The sequence below is a fragment of the Polypterus senegalus genome, chromosome 18, assembly GCF_016835505.1.
Source record: "Polypterus senegalus isolate Bchr_013 chromosome 18, ASM1683550v1, whole genome shotgun sequence".
Lineage (NCBI taxonomy): Eukaryota > Metazoa > Chordata > Cladistia > Polypteriformes > Polypteridae > Polypterus > Polypterus senegalus.
In genome coordinates this window covers 13354202-13371241 of record NC_053171.1, presented here as the reverse complement: position 1 = coordinate 13371241, position 17040 = coordinate 13354202, and the positions used below count along the sequence as shown (strand labels likewise).

The 17040-nt window shown below is 44.7% G+C and overlaps 1 protein-coding gene across 1 annotated transcript in view; it reads right to left on the bottom strand.

Moving 5' to 3' along the window:
- rasip1 (Ras interacting protein 1) overlaps positions 1-17040 on the bottom strand; it is a 62664-nt gene that overhangs the window by 40739 nt on the left and 4885 nt on the right. Inside the window, exons 2-5 of the mRNA XM_039741442.1 lie at positions 10376-10558; positions 9460-10283; positions 3289-3512; positions 2937-3110 (exon numbers count right to left, since the gene is read on the bottom strand). Coding sequence (XP_039597376.1) covers positions 2937-3110; positions 3289-3512; positions 9460-10283; positions 10376-10509 — 1356 coding nt within the window. The 5' untranslated portion in view covers positions 10510-10558. The remainder of the gene's footprint in view (positions 1-2936; positions 3111-3288; positions 3513-9459; positions 10284-10375; positions 10559-17040) is intronic.

Genomic DNA, 17040 nt, shown 5'->3' with positions numbered 1-17040 from the left:
GCCTTAAGTGAATTTATATATGTATAAAAGTATACCCCTTCTCTCCTGCCTCTTTTGGAACTCTATCTTGTCGCGTGAGGTTACAAATATAAAAGTGAGTGTAAACATATGAGGGCTATAGTTGGGAATATTAGAACAGTCTGGACGAGAACAGGCCGTTCAGTCCAACAAAGCTCGCTAGTCCTGTCCTCTGAATTCTAACATTTTCATTTCACAACAGTTTTGAAAGTTCAGATAGATAGACAGATAGATAGATAGATAGATATGAAAGGCACTATATAATAGATAGACAGATAGATAGATAAGCTTACTTGGCAGGATTACAGATAGATAGATAGATAGATAGATAGATAGATAGATAGATAGATAGATAGATAGATAGATAGATATGAAAGGTACTATATAATAGATAGATAGATAGATATGAAAGGCACTATATAATAGATAGATAGATAGATACTTTATTAATCCCAAGGGGAAATTCACATAATCCAGCAGCAGTATACTGATACAAAAAAATATTAAATTAAATAGTAATAAAAATGCATGTAAAAGCAGACAATAACTTTGAGTAATGTTAGCATTTACTCCCCCGGGTGGAATTGAAGAGTCGCATAGTGTGGGGTCTCCTCAGTCTGTCACTGAAGCTGCTCCTCTGTCTGGAGATGACACTGTTCAGTCGATGCAGTGGATTCTTCATGACTGACAGGAGTTTGCTTAATGCCCGTCGCTCTGCCACAGATGTTAAACTGTCCAACTTTACTCCTACAATAGAGCCTGCCTTCCTCACCAGTTTGTCCAGACGTGAGGCGTCCCTCTACTTTATGCTGCCTCCCCAGCACACCACCGCGTAGAAGAGGGCACTCACCACAACCGTCTGGTAGAACATCTGCAGCATCTTATTGCAGATGTTGAAGGACGCCAGCCTTGTAAAGAAGTATAGTCAGCTCTGTCCTCTCTTGCACAGAGCATCAGTATTGACAGTCCAGTCCAATTTATCATCCAGCTGCACTCCCAGGTATTTATAGGTCTGCACCCTCTGCACAGTCACCTCTGATGATCACAGGGTCCATGAGGGGCCTGGGCCTTTAGTTCCTAAAGTCCTCCTGTCTACCACACTACTTGGTCGCTTATTCCAGGTGTCTGTGGTTCTCTGTGTGAAGAAAAACTTCCTAATGTTTGTGTGAAATTTTCCCTTAACGAGTTTTTAGCTGTGTCCACATGTTCTTGATGAACTCATCTTAAAGTCACCGTCTCGATCCACTGGACTAATTCCCTTCATAATTTTAAACACTTCAGTCAGGTGTCCTCTTAATCTTCTTTTTCTTAAACTGTAAAGGCTCAGCTCTTTTAATCTTTCCTCTTAACTCATCCCCTGTAACCCTGAATCAGCCTTGTCGCTCTTCTCTGGACCTTCTCTAGCGCTGCTATGTCCTTTTTGTAGCCTGGAGACCCAAACTGCACACAGTACTCCAGATGAGGCCTCACCAGTGTGTTATAAAGACTTGAGCAGAACATCCTGTGACTTGTACTCCACACGTCAAGGCGCTATATAACCTGACATTCTGTTAGCCTTCTTAATGGCCTCTGAACACTGTCTGGAAGTCGATAGCTTAGAGTCCACTACGACTCCTAAATCCTTCTCATGAGGTGTACTCTCAGTTTTTCAACATTGTGTTTTCAAACCTCAGTGGTTTAAGTGGGATTCAGAATGTTATTAGAACATTAGAACAATCCAGACGAGAACAGGCCAACCAGCTCAACAAAGCGTGCCTGTCCTATCCTCTTAATTCTCCAAAATAACATCAGGTTGCATTTTGAAAGTCCCTAAAGTCCTACTGTCTGCCACACTACTTTGTCACTTACTCCATGTTTCTATGGTTCTCTGTTTGAAGAGGAATGTTTGTGTGAAATTTCCCCTTAACAAGTTTCCAACTGTGTCTCCATGTTCTTGATGAACTCATGGTAAAGTCACCGTCTTGATCCACTGGACTAATTCCCTTTATAATTTGAAACACTTCAGTCATGTCTCCTCTTAATCTCCTTTTGCCTAAACTTTCCTCATTACTCATAGTGCTGGAACCAGTCTAGTTGTGAGCTTGAACATTCCGGTTGATTTTGCGACTCCTCTAATTGAGCTAAGTATCAGAGTTCGCTTGCGGTACCGATGTATTAGCGCGAATCTGAGAGAGACTCATTGGGGGCCGAGGCCCTCCTCACTCACGCGTCTGCCTCGGGGCGTAACCTTAACTCCATTTAGTTAGCGAACGAGAGAACTACTTAACGGATTGACATCGGGATTTTTCTAGAATTTGCTTGAACATTCCGGTTGATTTTGCGGCTTCTCTCATCGCGCTAAGTATCAGAGTTCGCTTGCGGTACCGATGTATTAGCGCGAATCTGAGAGAGACTCATTGGGGGCCGAGGCCCTCCTCACTCACGCGTCTGCCTCGGGGCATAACCTTAACTCCACTTAGCGAACGAGAGAACTACTTAACGGATTGAGATCGGGTTTTTTTCTAGAATTTGCTTGAACATTCCGGTTGATTTTGCGACTCCTCTAATTGCGCTAAGAATCATAGTTCGCTTGCAGGAGCGATATATTTGCGCTAATCCAAGACAGAGGCTGCGGGGGGAAGCGTGACGTCAGGAGTGGGGAGCCGGGCAGGGCTCTCTTTGCTGTCCTGTTTCACTTCTACGCAGGTGAAGCCGAGGGGGACGGTTAGTATGTTTATAAATGTATCTTTTCGACTTTTACTGGAGCTTAGTGTGCCTCTGTGGGATGAAGGTGTGCAGCAGGCCCAGCTGGGTGGTGCCCTGCATTCTCCTTAAAAAAATGAGACAAATCTCCAGCCAATTCAGTGTGAATTTTAGCACCCCGGTGCCCCAAGAAGGGTCTCCCGCACTGTCTCCCATCTGCCCCACCAAGCCTTTACCTTTTTCTCATCGTATCCCTGAAGCAGAAGAAAATATGGTCTGTCTGTAGGGGGCAAAATCAGACTCTGGGACAGAAGCTCCAAGTCACTGGTGCCACCTTCTCCCTCCTCGCCTCTCTCCAATTCTCTCTCTGTGTTTCTGTTGCCATCTGCTTCCTTTGGCAATAGGGCAGCCTGGAAAAACAAGACACAGCAGACCTTCAGAGGTTAAGCCGGGCAGGGTAGATTCGGGGTCCAGAATTAACATGCTAACAATTAGTGTTGAAGACGAAGGGGGCCTCTATGAATGGGGGATGTAAAAGGGATTTGTGGTGACAATGACGACTGTCAGGATGAAGAGTTCACCGTGCACCTCTCCGTCATCCAGCAACATGCTCTTCACATTCTTCCGGTCCCCCTCGCCTTGTCCGCTCCGGCTGCTGTTGCCGTGCCGGCGGCGTATGCTCAGGTTCATGTCGCTGATGCTCCGTCGGAGGTCGACCGTCTTCTCAGGGGGCTCACGGCTTGCTTCGCCACCACTCCCAGATGCCATACGTGTTCTGGCTGCTCGGAAACGACGTGCCTGTGCATTGACATCTGGGGAAAACAAAAAAAAAATCAGTATTGAGTCTTTGTGAAGGAGACAGAGGCCAAAAATCCAAATAAGTAAATTATCTCTACATATGCAATGTGCGATACACATGAAAAAGGAAATCAAAACAAAATAAAAAACAAAAAAACTGCGATTAACGCCAAACGAGAGACAAGAGTTGAAGTCACGGGCCGAGGGAGAAGTGAAACCAACCGAAACTCACGAGAAACAAAACTCGCTTATTAGAATTTCTTTCAGAAGGTTCTTTAAATCCGCAGTTCAGATAGATAAAGGAATCGCCAAGCGACCTTATATCCTGTCGCACCGATTGCCAGTGGTTCATGACCTTGTAGGCCACGCCCCTAGTAATGTAAGAAGTGGCGCTAACAACAGTTACACAAAATGGCGGCCAAGACATTAGAAAAAAACACATTGTCAATAATGAGTTACCCAAAACCCGACAATGACATAATGCTAAGGGTTGTGTCATCTGTCACACGATTACTCGTGAACCACTGGGGTTAGTTCCTTCATCTTGGTCTGAATCGAAAGCTTATGGCATGATACAGCCAAGTGAAGCAAAACATGTGTTTAGCGCCAACCTTCACAAAGTTATCAATTTTCACTTCTTTTAATAACAAACTGCACAGGCAAACTGTTGGAGAAGGAGACACGGCAGGAGAATAAAGAAGCACCGTAACTCCTGCTGAGCGTGAAGCAACTTGCAGAAGCCAACTGCATGAAAGATTAATGAAGAATGACAGTTCCGGCATCTGCTGCACATCAAGCACATGCATCGTGGCAATTTGCTGGTACTCATGAACTTCCTGGGCTGGACCCTTGGTGTTGAGGGGAGCGGAGGTCTGCATGTTTCCTAGTGTTTAAATAAAACCCCACTGCTGCAAATGTCTGGTCTAACGAGCGTGTGTTATGTATTAACTTGAGTTTATGTATCAAGTCAAGTCAAGTTGGGGAGCATGCACTGGTACAGTGTGTTGCCGAACCGACTACATGGCAAAACAACTCGGGATCCCGGTTGGCAACCCCCCAGGCAGACACCCGGTCCAGTCCAGCCATCCGGAAATGACCCTCTATCTGCCACAGCCAGGTATTACGTGGGCAACCCCTTGGCCTGGTCCAGCCACTCGGGCCCCCAACAATGAGGTTCTTTATAGCCGAATCACCCTCTGGGAAACACGCCACATGGCCGTAGTGCCGTAACTGACGCTCCCTCACAATGCAGGTCATGTGCCTCATTCGGGACTCCATGAACAACACAAAGTCAAACCAGCGGTACCCAAGGATTTTCCGGAGAGACACAAGGAGTGCAGTCTTCGTCTCAGGTCACTGGATAGCGTCCATGTCTCGCAACCAAATAGCGAGACAGGAAGCACCAGGACTCTCAAGACTTGGACCTTCGTCCTTTTGCAGATATCAGGAGCACCACACACGCCTTTCCAGTGACCTCATGACCCTCCATGCTCTCCTAATCCATCTACTGACTTCATAGGAAGAGTCACCAGAGACATGAATGTCAATGCCAAGGTAAGTAAACCTGTCGACGACACTCTCCACAGACAGACACATTGCTGATGGCCAAGCCCAAGAGGTCATTAAAGGCCTGGATCTTGGTTTTTATCAGGACCCTCACAAGCCCAGACACTCAGAACCATCGCTCAGTCTCTCGAACACCCCGATCGGAGCCTCCATTGACTCCGCGAAGATCACAGCATCGTTTGCAAAGTCAAGATGCGTGAACCTTTCTTCACTGGACTGATTCCCTTTATTATTTTAAACACTTCAGTCATGTCTCCTCTTAATCTCCTTTTGCCTAAACGTTCCTCATTATTCATAGTGCTGGAACCAGTCTAGTCGCTCTTCTCTGGACGTTTTCTAATGCTTCCAGAGCTTTTTTGTAGTCTGGAGACTGTTATGGTGTGAAATTGGTGAATCTTTCTTCACCAACAGATGCCCCACAGCAGTTTATATGTTGTTATTTTTTAACTATTATTTTTAATTACATTATTTTTTTAATTATGTACCGTCTTTTTAAATGTGCCTCCATTCCGTGTATGTCATAGGTGGAGCCCCAAGGGGACGGGACCACCCTAACATCACCACTGCTGGGTCCCTCCTTCTGCCATTATCTGAAGACCTGAGCAGGAGACCCAGCCAGCGGGTTATTGGATTGTATTAGGAGTCTTTCTGTAAGTATTATTATTATTTTTTTGCCTGGTAAATTGAATTTGCCTTTGGGACGTGCAGGTGAGGTGCACTGCCGATTTTAAATTGTCCCTAGTGTGTGCTTGGTGTGTGTGTGCGTGTGCCCTGCGGTGGGCTGGTGCCCTGCCCGGGGTTTGTTTCCTGCCATGCTCCCTGTGTTGGCTGGGATTGGCTCCAGCAGACCCCCGTGACCCTGTAGTTAGGATAAAGCGGGTTGGATAATGGATGGATGGATGGATTTGTGTGTTGGGTCTTGATTACTTTGGATTGCGTTTTAGGCAAATCATTTTTTTTTTGCTCTTTTGAGCATTTTGCTGTTTTTTCCTACTTTGTTAAAACAAAGTTCTTCCTTTATAAAGATTCTTTGTTGAACTTCTGTTTACAAGCCAGGGGTTTACAGTTATCCCCTCTCTTATTAAGTATTCCTGATATTTGAGAAGTTTCTTTGTATTTTGAACTGTTAAGGCGTTTTTTTTTTCCCCACTTTGTGTCTAGGCCAGTTAAACCCTGCAGATCAATTTCTGGGGTAAGCTGGTCTGACCGCTGAAGATTCTGGACTGCTTTATGGTTACTTTTGGAGGCTTCAACTTCTGCTCGTGATGTTTATGACTCCTTTTCACTACATGGTGGTGTGTGGGGACAAATGGGGATAACATTGAATTCCTAACGCCTCCCTCTCAACAGGGGGCAGCTACAGCACTGCTTACACTAAAAGGCCAACAAGAGAGGGTGACCATCCTGCTGGTTCTCATGCAACATTTCCCCCACTTTCACATTCGTACTCCCTTACTAGAACTGAAAGGTAAAAGGTTTATTTGGCACCCCTTCATCACAATGATGTCATTTCAGACGGTCGGACCGCTTCGTTATGTGTGCCAACTATGCCACCTGAGCAAGAAGTTACATACCAAGCGGTTGTTGTCTTACAGTGGGCTGCCATTAGTCAACTCTCAAACCACTCAGGCACTTACATCACAGGAACAGAGTGCTAACCTCGACAGAAATCCTGCACAGTAGCACATGTTAGGTCAGATGAGCAAAGAAACATGGCAGTAGCACCAAGGCATTCATCAGGTTTGAAGTAACATGTGATTCTAGGCATTGAGAGACACCATATGACATATAGATAGATAGATAGATAGAAAGGCTCTAAATGATAGATAGATAGATAGATAGATAGATAGATAGATAGATAGATAGATAGATAGATAGATAGATAGATAGATAGATAGATAGATAAGGGGGCAGCTAAGCAGAAAGAAGCTTAGATCCCTCCAGCTACCTCCTGTAAGAAAAAGTATATACAGTTGAAGCCAGACGTTTCTGTACACTTGGGGTGCATTCTTTAAAACTCACGTTAGAACGCCTCCACAGATTTTATACTAATAAACTAGTGAGAGTCAGGCCAAATGACCCCTTTAATTGGCTAACTAGAAAGATTACAATATGCAGGCTTTTGAGACAAGTCAGGCCTCTTCTTCAGGCAGATGTCATACAGAAACTGGAGTTCCCTGTGTTTATATACACACTAAGACAAATAACATCATTGGAAAACCTTTAAGTGAGACATCTTAGATGGAAAAAATGGATAGATCTCACCAGGCTAAGATTCATTTAGCAAGAGAGGAGAACAATGTATGGTCAAGATTCTCCTCTCTTGCTAAATGAATCTTAGCCTGGTGAGATCTATCCATTTTTTCCATCTAAGATGTCTCACTTAAAGGTTTTCCAGTGATGTTATTTGTCCTAGTGTGTATATAAACACAGGGAACTCCAGTTTCTGTATGACATCTGCCTGAAGAAGAGGCCTGACTTGTCTCAAAAGCCTGCATATTGTAATCTTTCTAGTTAGCCAAATAAGGAGGTCATTTTGCTTGCCTTGTCACTACATCCATAATGGCTAACACGGTACAACACCCTAGTACTACAATAATAAACTATAAATCTGGCATATCATTTAAGACATCTATTTTGTGCAGGGCAAAAGTAATTTTTTCCAACAATGTCACTTTTTATTGACTATATCACAATTCCAGTGGGTCACAAGTTTCCATACACTTTGTTGATTTTCCCTTTAATTAAACAGCTTGTAGAATTCCAGAGAATGTTGTCCAGCCTTTGGGCAATTAGCTTCTTATATCCAATTAGCCTAACTGGAGGAGTCAACATGTAGATGGATGTTAAGGCCTATCATCAAACCCACTGCCTCTTTGTTTGACATACAAAAGAAATCAGTCAAGACCTCAGAAAAAAACAATGCTGGACCTCCACAAATGTGGTTCAACCTTGGGAACAATCTCCAAATGCCTGAAGGTTCCACGTTCATCTGTACAAACAATAATACGCAAGTATAAACACCATGGGACCACTCAGCTGTCATCCGCTCAGGAAGGAGAACCATTCTGTCTCCTTGAGAAGAACAGACTTTGACACAAAAAGTGCAGCTCAATCCTTGAACAATACGAAAGGACATTGTGAAGATGCTGGAGAAAACAGGCAGACAAGTAACTCCATCAACAGTAAAACAAGTACCAATATCGACATACCCTGAAAGGCTGCTTAGCAAGGAAGCAGCCATTGCTCAAAAGCCGCCATAAAAAAACCAGACCGCAGTTTGCAATGGCACATGGGGACAAAGATCTTCCTTTGTGGAGAAATGTCCTCTGGTCTGATGAATCCAAGATCAAACTGTTTGGCCATCATTGACCATCATTGCATTTACAAGCCAAAGAACACCATCCCAACCGTCAAGCATAGGGGTCTGGAGCATCATGTTGTGGGGGCTGCAGGAGGGACTGATGCATTTCACAAAATAGATGGCATTATGAGGAAGGAAAATGATGAAGATACACTGCAGCAGCATCTCAAGAACTCAGCAAAGAAGTTGAAGCTGAGTCACAAAAGGGTCTTCCAAATAGACAAAGACACCAAGCAGACCTCCAAAGGTGTGTCAAAATGGCTTAAGGACAACAAGGTCAAGGTATTGGAGTGGCCATCACAACACCCGGACCTCGTTCCGATTGAACTGAATAAGCCTGTGTGAGCGAGGAGGCCTACGAACCTGTCCCAGTTCTACCAGTTCTGTCTGGAGGAATGGGCCACAATTCCAGGAACATATCGGAAGAAGCTTGTGGAAGGCGGCCCAAAACGTTTGGGTCAAGTTAAACAATTTAAAGGCAATGCTACCAAAGTTTATGTAAACTTGTGAGCCACTGGAATTGTAAAATAGTCAATAAAAAGTGAAATTCTTTGAGGTCGGTGAATGTTGTTGGAAAAAAAATACTTTCTGCACAAAGTCGATGTCTTAAACGATATGAGAAATGTATAGTTTGTTAGTATAAAGTCTGTGGTGGAGTTATAGAGTAACTTTTAAAGAATTCAGAAGTATACGGAAATGTCGGACTTCAACTGTAAGGTAACCCACTGAACAGTGAGGTTGTACTCAGCAGCCCCTTACCCCTGAGGAGACACCAGCTATGGCATCATTTTGGAGTCACCAGGTCCTGGCTGGCTTACCTTGGACTTTAAACCAACAAATCTAAAATGGGACTGCAAGGCACGTTTCTTGTAGATTGACTCATTATCACTCGGGTGGGTGCATATTTACCCCCCCGTCAACCCCGATGCCACCTAGAACAGCATATGACTTCAAAAGGTGGCCTACTGAGTGCCACATCCTGCACCCACCCTTGCCACCAGCGTGCCCCGAGGTGCCTGAAGAGCTCTTACCAGCTGTGCTGTTGGCCTCTCCTTTGCGCTCCTTCTCGAGCCTCTCACGCTCCTCACGTTCAAAATCATCTCTCCGGCGGATCTCGAAGCGCCGTTCAAACCCTTCTTTTGGTCTCCACATCTCCATGAGCAGCAGGGGACGTTCTGAGCCACTGAGAGCCCGCCGGCACTCAGCTACCCATCCACTACTCACCAGATGGACCTTGGCCTCGGACCTGGACCTCCCAATGACGTCACAAAGCACAAAGTCATCTGCTGTGGCTGCGCGATGGTGTCCCGGAGTGCCAGACTCATTCTGACTTCCCTCCTCATTTTCCCCTTCTGGTTCTTCAAGGCTGCTGGTGGGCTGTTGCAGCACATGGCCGTAGCGAGAGATGAAGTCGACTATAAGTTCCCCGGCAGTTGAAGCCTTGGTGGCCAGCACACTCTTGTAATTGGCGCCCGTGGAGAGGGCATCTGCATAGATCTTAATTAATCCTGGGGGGTTGTAGACTGCTTCTGGGACCCTCTCCCGCTCCCCACCTTGTCTCTCACGGTCGCTGTTGGAACGTCCTCTTTGGAAGAGGTGTGAGAGACGCTTATGTCGGGGTTGCGAGACTCCACCTGCTGGCTTTGAGCGCAGGAAAGAGGGTGGTGTGGGCGAAGATCCCAGAGGGGGCAGGTGGGAGGCCAGAGAGGGAGTAGAAATTGATAAGGAAGATGACGGTGGATTGGAGGACGTGTGTTCAGGGTGGGCTGTCATCTGATGCTGGAAGTGAAAGGTGCCACTGATCCCCGCACTGGGGACATCGGGAGCAGAAGCTGCATCTGAACTGGTGGTGGACCTGTCAGGAGGAAACACAGAGAGATCAACAAGTGAGTGCAGGGCATACGAGGGAAACGTCAAAATGAAGAAACGCCTCGGCGGCAAACTCACTTGACGGAACCAGCACTTGGCCAGCGTCGACCCAGCTTAGCAAAGTGTTTCTTGGGGGAGTTGATCCACAGGCCCACCGGGAAATGCAGCTTGCGGAAGCGTGGGCTGCTCTGCTTGCGGTCCTCAGAGAACATGACTGTTGGTAGGTGAGGGCGACGAACGACGCCGTGCCCAACCTGCACACTTGAATGGGGGAGAGAAAAACACATTAAAGCTGAAACATCAAACTTCAGTCCATCTGTTGAGCTGAGCACACATCAATAAAAGAAGAAGACCTGGTCAGGCACACAAAGACATTCAAGCAGACAACACACAGTTACACACAGGGCTGCATATGGGGGTGAAGATGGGGGCACACAAAGGTATCAAGGCCAGTGTGTGTATTTACTGAAATGTCCCCAGACAAATACTGACTCATGGACTTGCAATAACTTTTTCTCAAAATAGAAGGTTGAGTTGTTTTTGGAGCACAGTTAGGATGTTTCTTGGCACCTACTAGGGGCGTACCTGGCAGAACCTTTTAGGAAAAGACCCAAAGGCAGACCACGGACTTGCTGGAAGGATTACATCCCTCGACTGGGCTGTGCGGAACGGCTGGGACACCAAAAGTCGGGGAGGACAAGGGGAGACAGCATGCACAGGACCATAACAGTAGATGACAGGCACTTCAGGGTTACAGTAGCACCATAGATTCCCACAGGGCATTGTGGGACTTGGAGTTTGTCGGCTCAGCCCTGTTGGATTCCATGAGTGCTGCCAGTTGATGCTGCAGGGACTGAGGAGCCCTACTTTGTGGGGCTGCAGCCTCACCAATTCTTGGGGCTACTGGAAGTACTTCTGGGGTTAATATAAAAGGGGCTGCCTGCCTCAACTCAGGGAGTTAGAACCAGGGGAAGTGGGGATGAAGCTTGCATGGAGGAGTAAAGGGCAGTGACTGAGACAGAGAAAGAAAAGAGACAGAGAAGACGAGTATTGCTGTATGCTACTGTATTTCTGTATTGTGCTTAGCTGAAGAGTTTCCCACAATAAAACTCATTTCATTCATTTTATACTTGTGTCTGGGTGTGTGTTTGGGGAGCCAAGTGCCCCCAGCTGGACACAACATACGTAGATAGCTATATAGATAAGGCACTATATAGTAGATGGATAGATAGATAGACACACTATGGTCTGAACATACAACAAAATGACTAGGTAGATAGATAGTTAGGTAATAATTAAATAGTGCCTTTCCTATTCATTAGTTAGTGTCACTCATTGGTGCCTTTGGGCACCACCTTCCAACCTTAGACAAGATAACCAATACCACCCCAGGATGAGAGGGGATGCTGTTGCTAAACGTCTTTTCTTTTGCCCTCAGTCCAGATCTGAAACTCATGGAGGTTGTCCAGCACTTCCCAAGCGCCTCCCAGACTTGACACGCCCACTTTGTTGGAGCCACCAAAAAATAACAAATAGATATGACGCAAGAAATGATGTCAGAATTTGACTCTGCAACGCTGAGGATGGAGCTCCTAACAAAGCCTACTTATTTTATAGTGTAAAGCTATAATTGACGAGGAGCACGATTTTGCATTCTATGCACTTATTACTTTATTATGAACCTATTAAAACTCAAGAACTTACTTATGAACCTTTTTTGTTGCTGTGGGCCTCTGTTCCTGTCACAATAGATAGACGGGAGAGGTGCTATATGATAGATAGATAGATAGATAGATAGATAGATAGATAGATAGATAGATAGATAGATAGATAGAAAAGGCGCTATATAATTTATAGATTGATAGATAGATAGATAGATAGATAGATAGATAGATAGATAGATAGAAAAGGCGCTATATAATTTATAGATAGATAGATAGATAGATAGATAGATAGATAGATAGATAGATAGATAGATAGATAGATAGATCTATGGTTGGAACACACAACAGAATGACTAAAAAGGAAGAAAATTAAAATGAAAGAAAAACCTCTGCCTTGACCGTCCCAGTGCCAGTGATATGTGGATACAGACATATTGCTGAGGGGCTCCTTTATACCAACAGGGGGCCTTAGTGGGTTTTTGACACACGTCTGCTGAATAATTCGTTGGCTGAAAGTCCTCAGTGCTATTGTATCACAGAGAGTTTGTGCAGCATTGTTCATAATGGCACTCAGTTTTATTTTAATTCTCTCCTCCTCTCCAACCTCCAGGGGGTCCGCGATGTGTCTCATAACTGAGCGTGCACTTTTAATTAGCATGTTGTTTTGGTGGGCCTCCCTTGAAGTGATGTTACTGGCCTAGCACACCACAGCATAGAGAAGAGGCACTGTCTAATAGATAGTCAGTTTGATTTCTAGACACTCAAAGTGCTTTACATAGCCAAGCTGTGTTACAGAAGTCGACATTTACACAAATGGACTTTTCAAACACAACACATGCCCTGTGTTGACGTGACACACACTTGAATTAATCATATGGTAAGTATACAAATATCTTGGGGCATAAACACATATGCACACTCACACCTGCTGTCAAACAACTCCGAGTCACACGAATTGCACACATTTTCACGCTCTGTCAGTTCTGAGCTTAAGCAGGTCTGCACACTTGCACATGAAACTATGTGTGGATGTTTGAGCACAAGACACCCAAACACAGAGAGTAAGCATACGCAGGCCTGTTCCAAAGCCTGAACACGTTGTACAGTACATGACTCCTTTGTAATGGAAGGCGCAGACAGACAGGCGTCCCACCCCTGGTATTCTTTTTCTGTTAGGGAGGCCATTGGAATGTAAAGACAGAGGGTGACTGCCTCACAACGCCAAGTGTTCTCCCAACATAGGGCAACATCCCTCTGGTGTCGCTCTCATTCTGGACACCCGCAAGACTGCATGGGAGTTAAGGGGGGCAGCCCTGCTGGGGTGTGTGGGTGCCAGTCAGGGAGGGGTTCCACCTTACCCAGAAGTGCTTTTAGGAGGGCACACTTGTTAAGCTGGACATACTCCCATACCCAGGATAAAAGGGAGCGCTTCACCTACCCCCTGAGGAGTCGGAAGGCGAGTCAGGCAAAGTTTATCTCGGATGAGTGGAGGAGAAAAGATAAAGCAGGAAAGAAATAAAAGAAAAGAATTGATGGCTTGATATCCTGGAAGGAGAAGAACCTGTAAGAAGGAATTGTCTGGAAAAGACACACTTCTGGAACCCGGGACTGTCTGTGTGTAGTTGTGTTTGGGGCTTGGGGCTCAGTGATGCCCCTATAGGCCATAGCTTGAAAGTTTTCTCATTTTATGTTAAATCAACTTTTTTTTTATGACGCTGATCAACAGAAAAAGATTCTTAGACGTGAATGGAAAAACAGTGCAACGTGCAAAGTGATGTAAATTAAGTACAAATATGAAATAAGGTGTTATTTGTTTAATTTATCTCCTTGTATGTAGATTCTCATAAAGATCTGATCACGTTTTTGGTAACATTTATGTAACAATTGAGAAAATTCTAAAAGGTTCACAAACGTTCATGCACCCCTGTAACCAATCACATTTGTACCCCCTAACATGACACCCCCCCAAATCATCACTGCTGCAGCCAGCTGGTTTGAGAAATCCCAGAATTTGTTCAGTGGAGACCACCCGTCCAGGGTTTCACTTTGACTGTCGTCTAAATTCACCTGAATGTGGAAGGACCAACTTGAGTCGTGTCACACAAGTGGGCCAACCGACTAAATGAAGACAAAATAAAATACAACAAGCCGCTCTACAGAAAGCTCCAGTCAGGGGACGGAGACAAGAAAGCGACTGAATATCCCTTGGAGTCGAGTTCAATCAATCATGAAGAAACGCAAAGTGGATGGCAGAGCAGGAAATCAGCCGTCAACAAGGAGACCAGTGGAGGAGGCCATCAAAAGACTACTGAAGGAGTTACAAGCTACAGTGGATGAGACTGGAGGGTCTCTACAGAAAACGACGGTGCCCCGGAGCTTAACCAGTCCTAACTCTCAGGGTGACGGGCAAAGAAAAAGCACCGAGAGTTTGTCAAAAGGGACATGGGAAAGTCTGAAGTCAGCTGGAAGAAAGTTTGGTGGACTGATGAGGCCAAAATGGAGCTTTTTCTGGCCATCAGGTGTAACGCTGTGTTACACGGCACATTATCACAAACACTGTGAAGCATCACTGTGGCAGCATCAGGCTACGGGGATGCCTCTCTGCAGCAGGCCCTGCAAGGCTTATGGGGGCAAATGAATGCATTAAGATAAGGAGAATTCCTGGAGGAAAACCTGAAGAATTGGGCAAGAAACTTGGGAGAAAATTGGATTTCCAGCAAGACAACAACCTCAAGGAGAAGGCCAGAGCTACACAAGGAATGGCTTCAAGACAGCAATGTGAATGTCCTGGAGGGGCCGAGGCCGAGTCGAAAACCTCACTCCAATGGAGGACGTGTGGCGGCTCACTCACGATCTCCATGACACCTGACACAGCTTGGGCAGTTTAGCAAAGAAGATTAAAGAAAAATGGCAGAGTGGAGACGTGCAAAGCTGATGGGACAGCAAGAGAGAGACCCGAGCATGCTGTCTCCAGGCTGGCATGGCTGCCATCTGCTAAATACTGACTGGCAGGGGTGAATATTTATGGGATCAGTTAGCCTGTGTTTTATATTTATAATTCAACTTGAGGAGATCTGTTTTCCATTTGACATTCAAGAATCTAATTCTGTTGAACGGGGTCAAAAAAGCCAAATGAAATCCACTGGGATTCAATATTGTTTAGCAATAAAGTGTGAAAACCTCTTATTTCAAAGGTGGAATCCTATCACAGTACCACGTTTGGAGTCACTGAGCTCTTCATGTGTAAATGTCTGTAAATGGAGACTCATGACGAGGTGCTTGATTTTATACACCTGTGGCAAAGGGGTCTAACTAAAACCCCTTAATTCAGTAATTAAGAGGTGGGTCCCAATACTTTTGTCCATATAGCACAGCGTTTGACACCATTGACCATTCTATTATACTGCACAGGCTCACAAGCACTGTGCTCGCTTGGTTTAGTTCTTATTTATGAAATCAATTCCAATGCGTACAGAAATGTGCCGACAGGACTCCCTCATTATACACAGAAGTTCAATATGGTGTCCCGCAGGGTTCAGTACTGGGATCTCTCATTAGGAAACATAATGTTAATTTTCACTTGTATGCAGATGACACCCAGTTATACCTTTCTTTTAGATCAAATGAGGTTTCTCCGATGTTGTCTTTAATTAGTTGTGTTAGTGAATTAAAGGAGTGAATGGATGAGATAAAACACAGAGGTTAATTATTGGAGGGAATGACGCTGATCACAATAATATTTTGTTAACATTTAACTCAGTTCAAATCAGCATTCATTTTACTGAATCAGCCCACAATCTAGGAGTTCTCTTTTTTGTCATTTAAAGCGCACATTACAAAGTTGTCCAAATCAGGTTTCTTCCATCTTAAAAATGTTAGGAAATGAAGGTGTTCTCTAAATAAACAGGATTCTGAAAAATTAATTCATGCATTTATTTTTGGTAGGATTGACTACTGCAATGCAGTGTTCACTGGATGTTCAAACTGTTCTTTATTCAGCCTCCAGTTAATCCAAAATGCTGCTGCAACAATTATTACAAGAACAAGAAAATACGAACACATAACTCCAGTTCTTCAATCCTTACACTGGCTCCCGGTTAAGTTTAGGGCAGATTTCAAAATCCTCCTTTTAACATAAAAAGCCTTAAATGGCCGAGGTCCGGCTTACTTGTCTGAACTTATCATGAATTACAAACCAGAAGGAACATTAAGATGTCAAGATGCCGGTCTCCTTATGGTTCCAAGAATTAATAGTGGGAGGTTGAGCTTTTAGTTACAGGGCCCCTAAACTTTGGACTGGTCTGCCTGCTACTATACGAGACGCTCTTTCGGTCTCAGCTTTTAAATCCTGGCTGGAGACTCACTACTTCAGTTAATCCAAAATGCTGCTGCAAGAATTATTACAAGAACAAGAAAATACGAACACATAACTCGAGTTCTTAATTCCTTACACTAGTTCCCGGGTTAAGTTTAGGGCAGATTTCAAAATCCTCCTTTTAACATATAAAGCTTTAAATGGCCGAGGTCCGGCTTACTCATCTGAACTTATCATGGTTTACAAACCAGAGCGCACATTAAGATTTCAAGATGCCGGTCTGCTCATGATTCCAAGAATTAATAAAATTACAGCAGGAGGTCGAGCTTTTAGTTACAGGACCCCTAAGCCGTGGAGTGGTTTGCCTGCTACTATGAGAGATGCCCCTTCAGTCTCAGCTTTTAAGTCCCGGCTGAAGACTCACTACTTCAGTTTAGCACACCCTGACTAGAGCTGCTGATTAACTGTACAGACTGCCTCTCTGTTGGTGGTCATTAGCACTAAAACATAAGTAACATGATAGTTAGAATATGTTACTAACCCTCACATATTGTGAATTTCCCCTTGGGATTCATACAGTTATCTATCTATCTATCTATTATATAGCGTCTGTCACATCTATCTATCTATCTATCTATCTATCTATCTATCTATCTTCTGGAGGATCGAAGGAATCATTTGTAGAGGGGTCCTTTCCTCGGATTGGCTGGGCCAGCACTGACTAAGCTGTGGAATGGCCAATAGGGGGAGGCAGTTTGATGGCC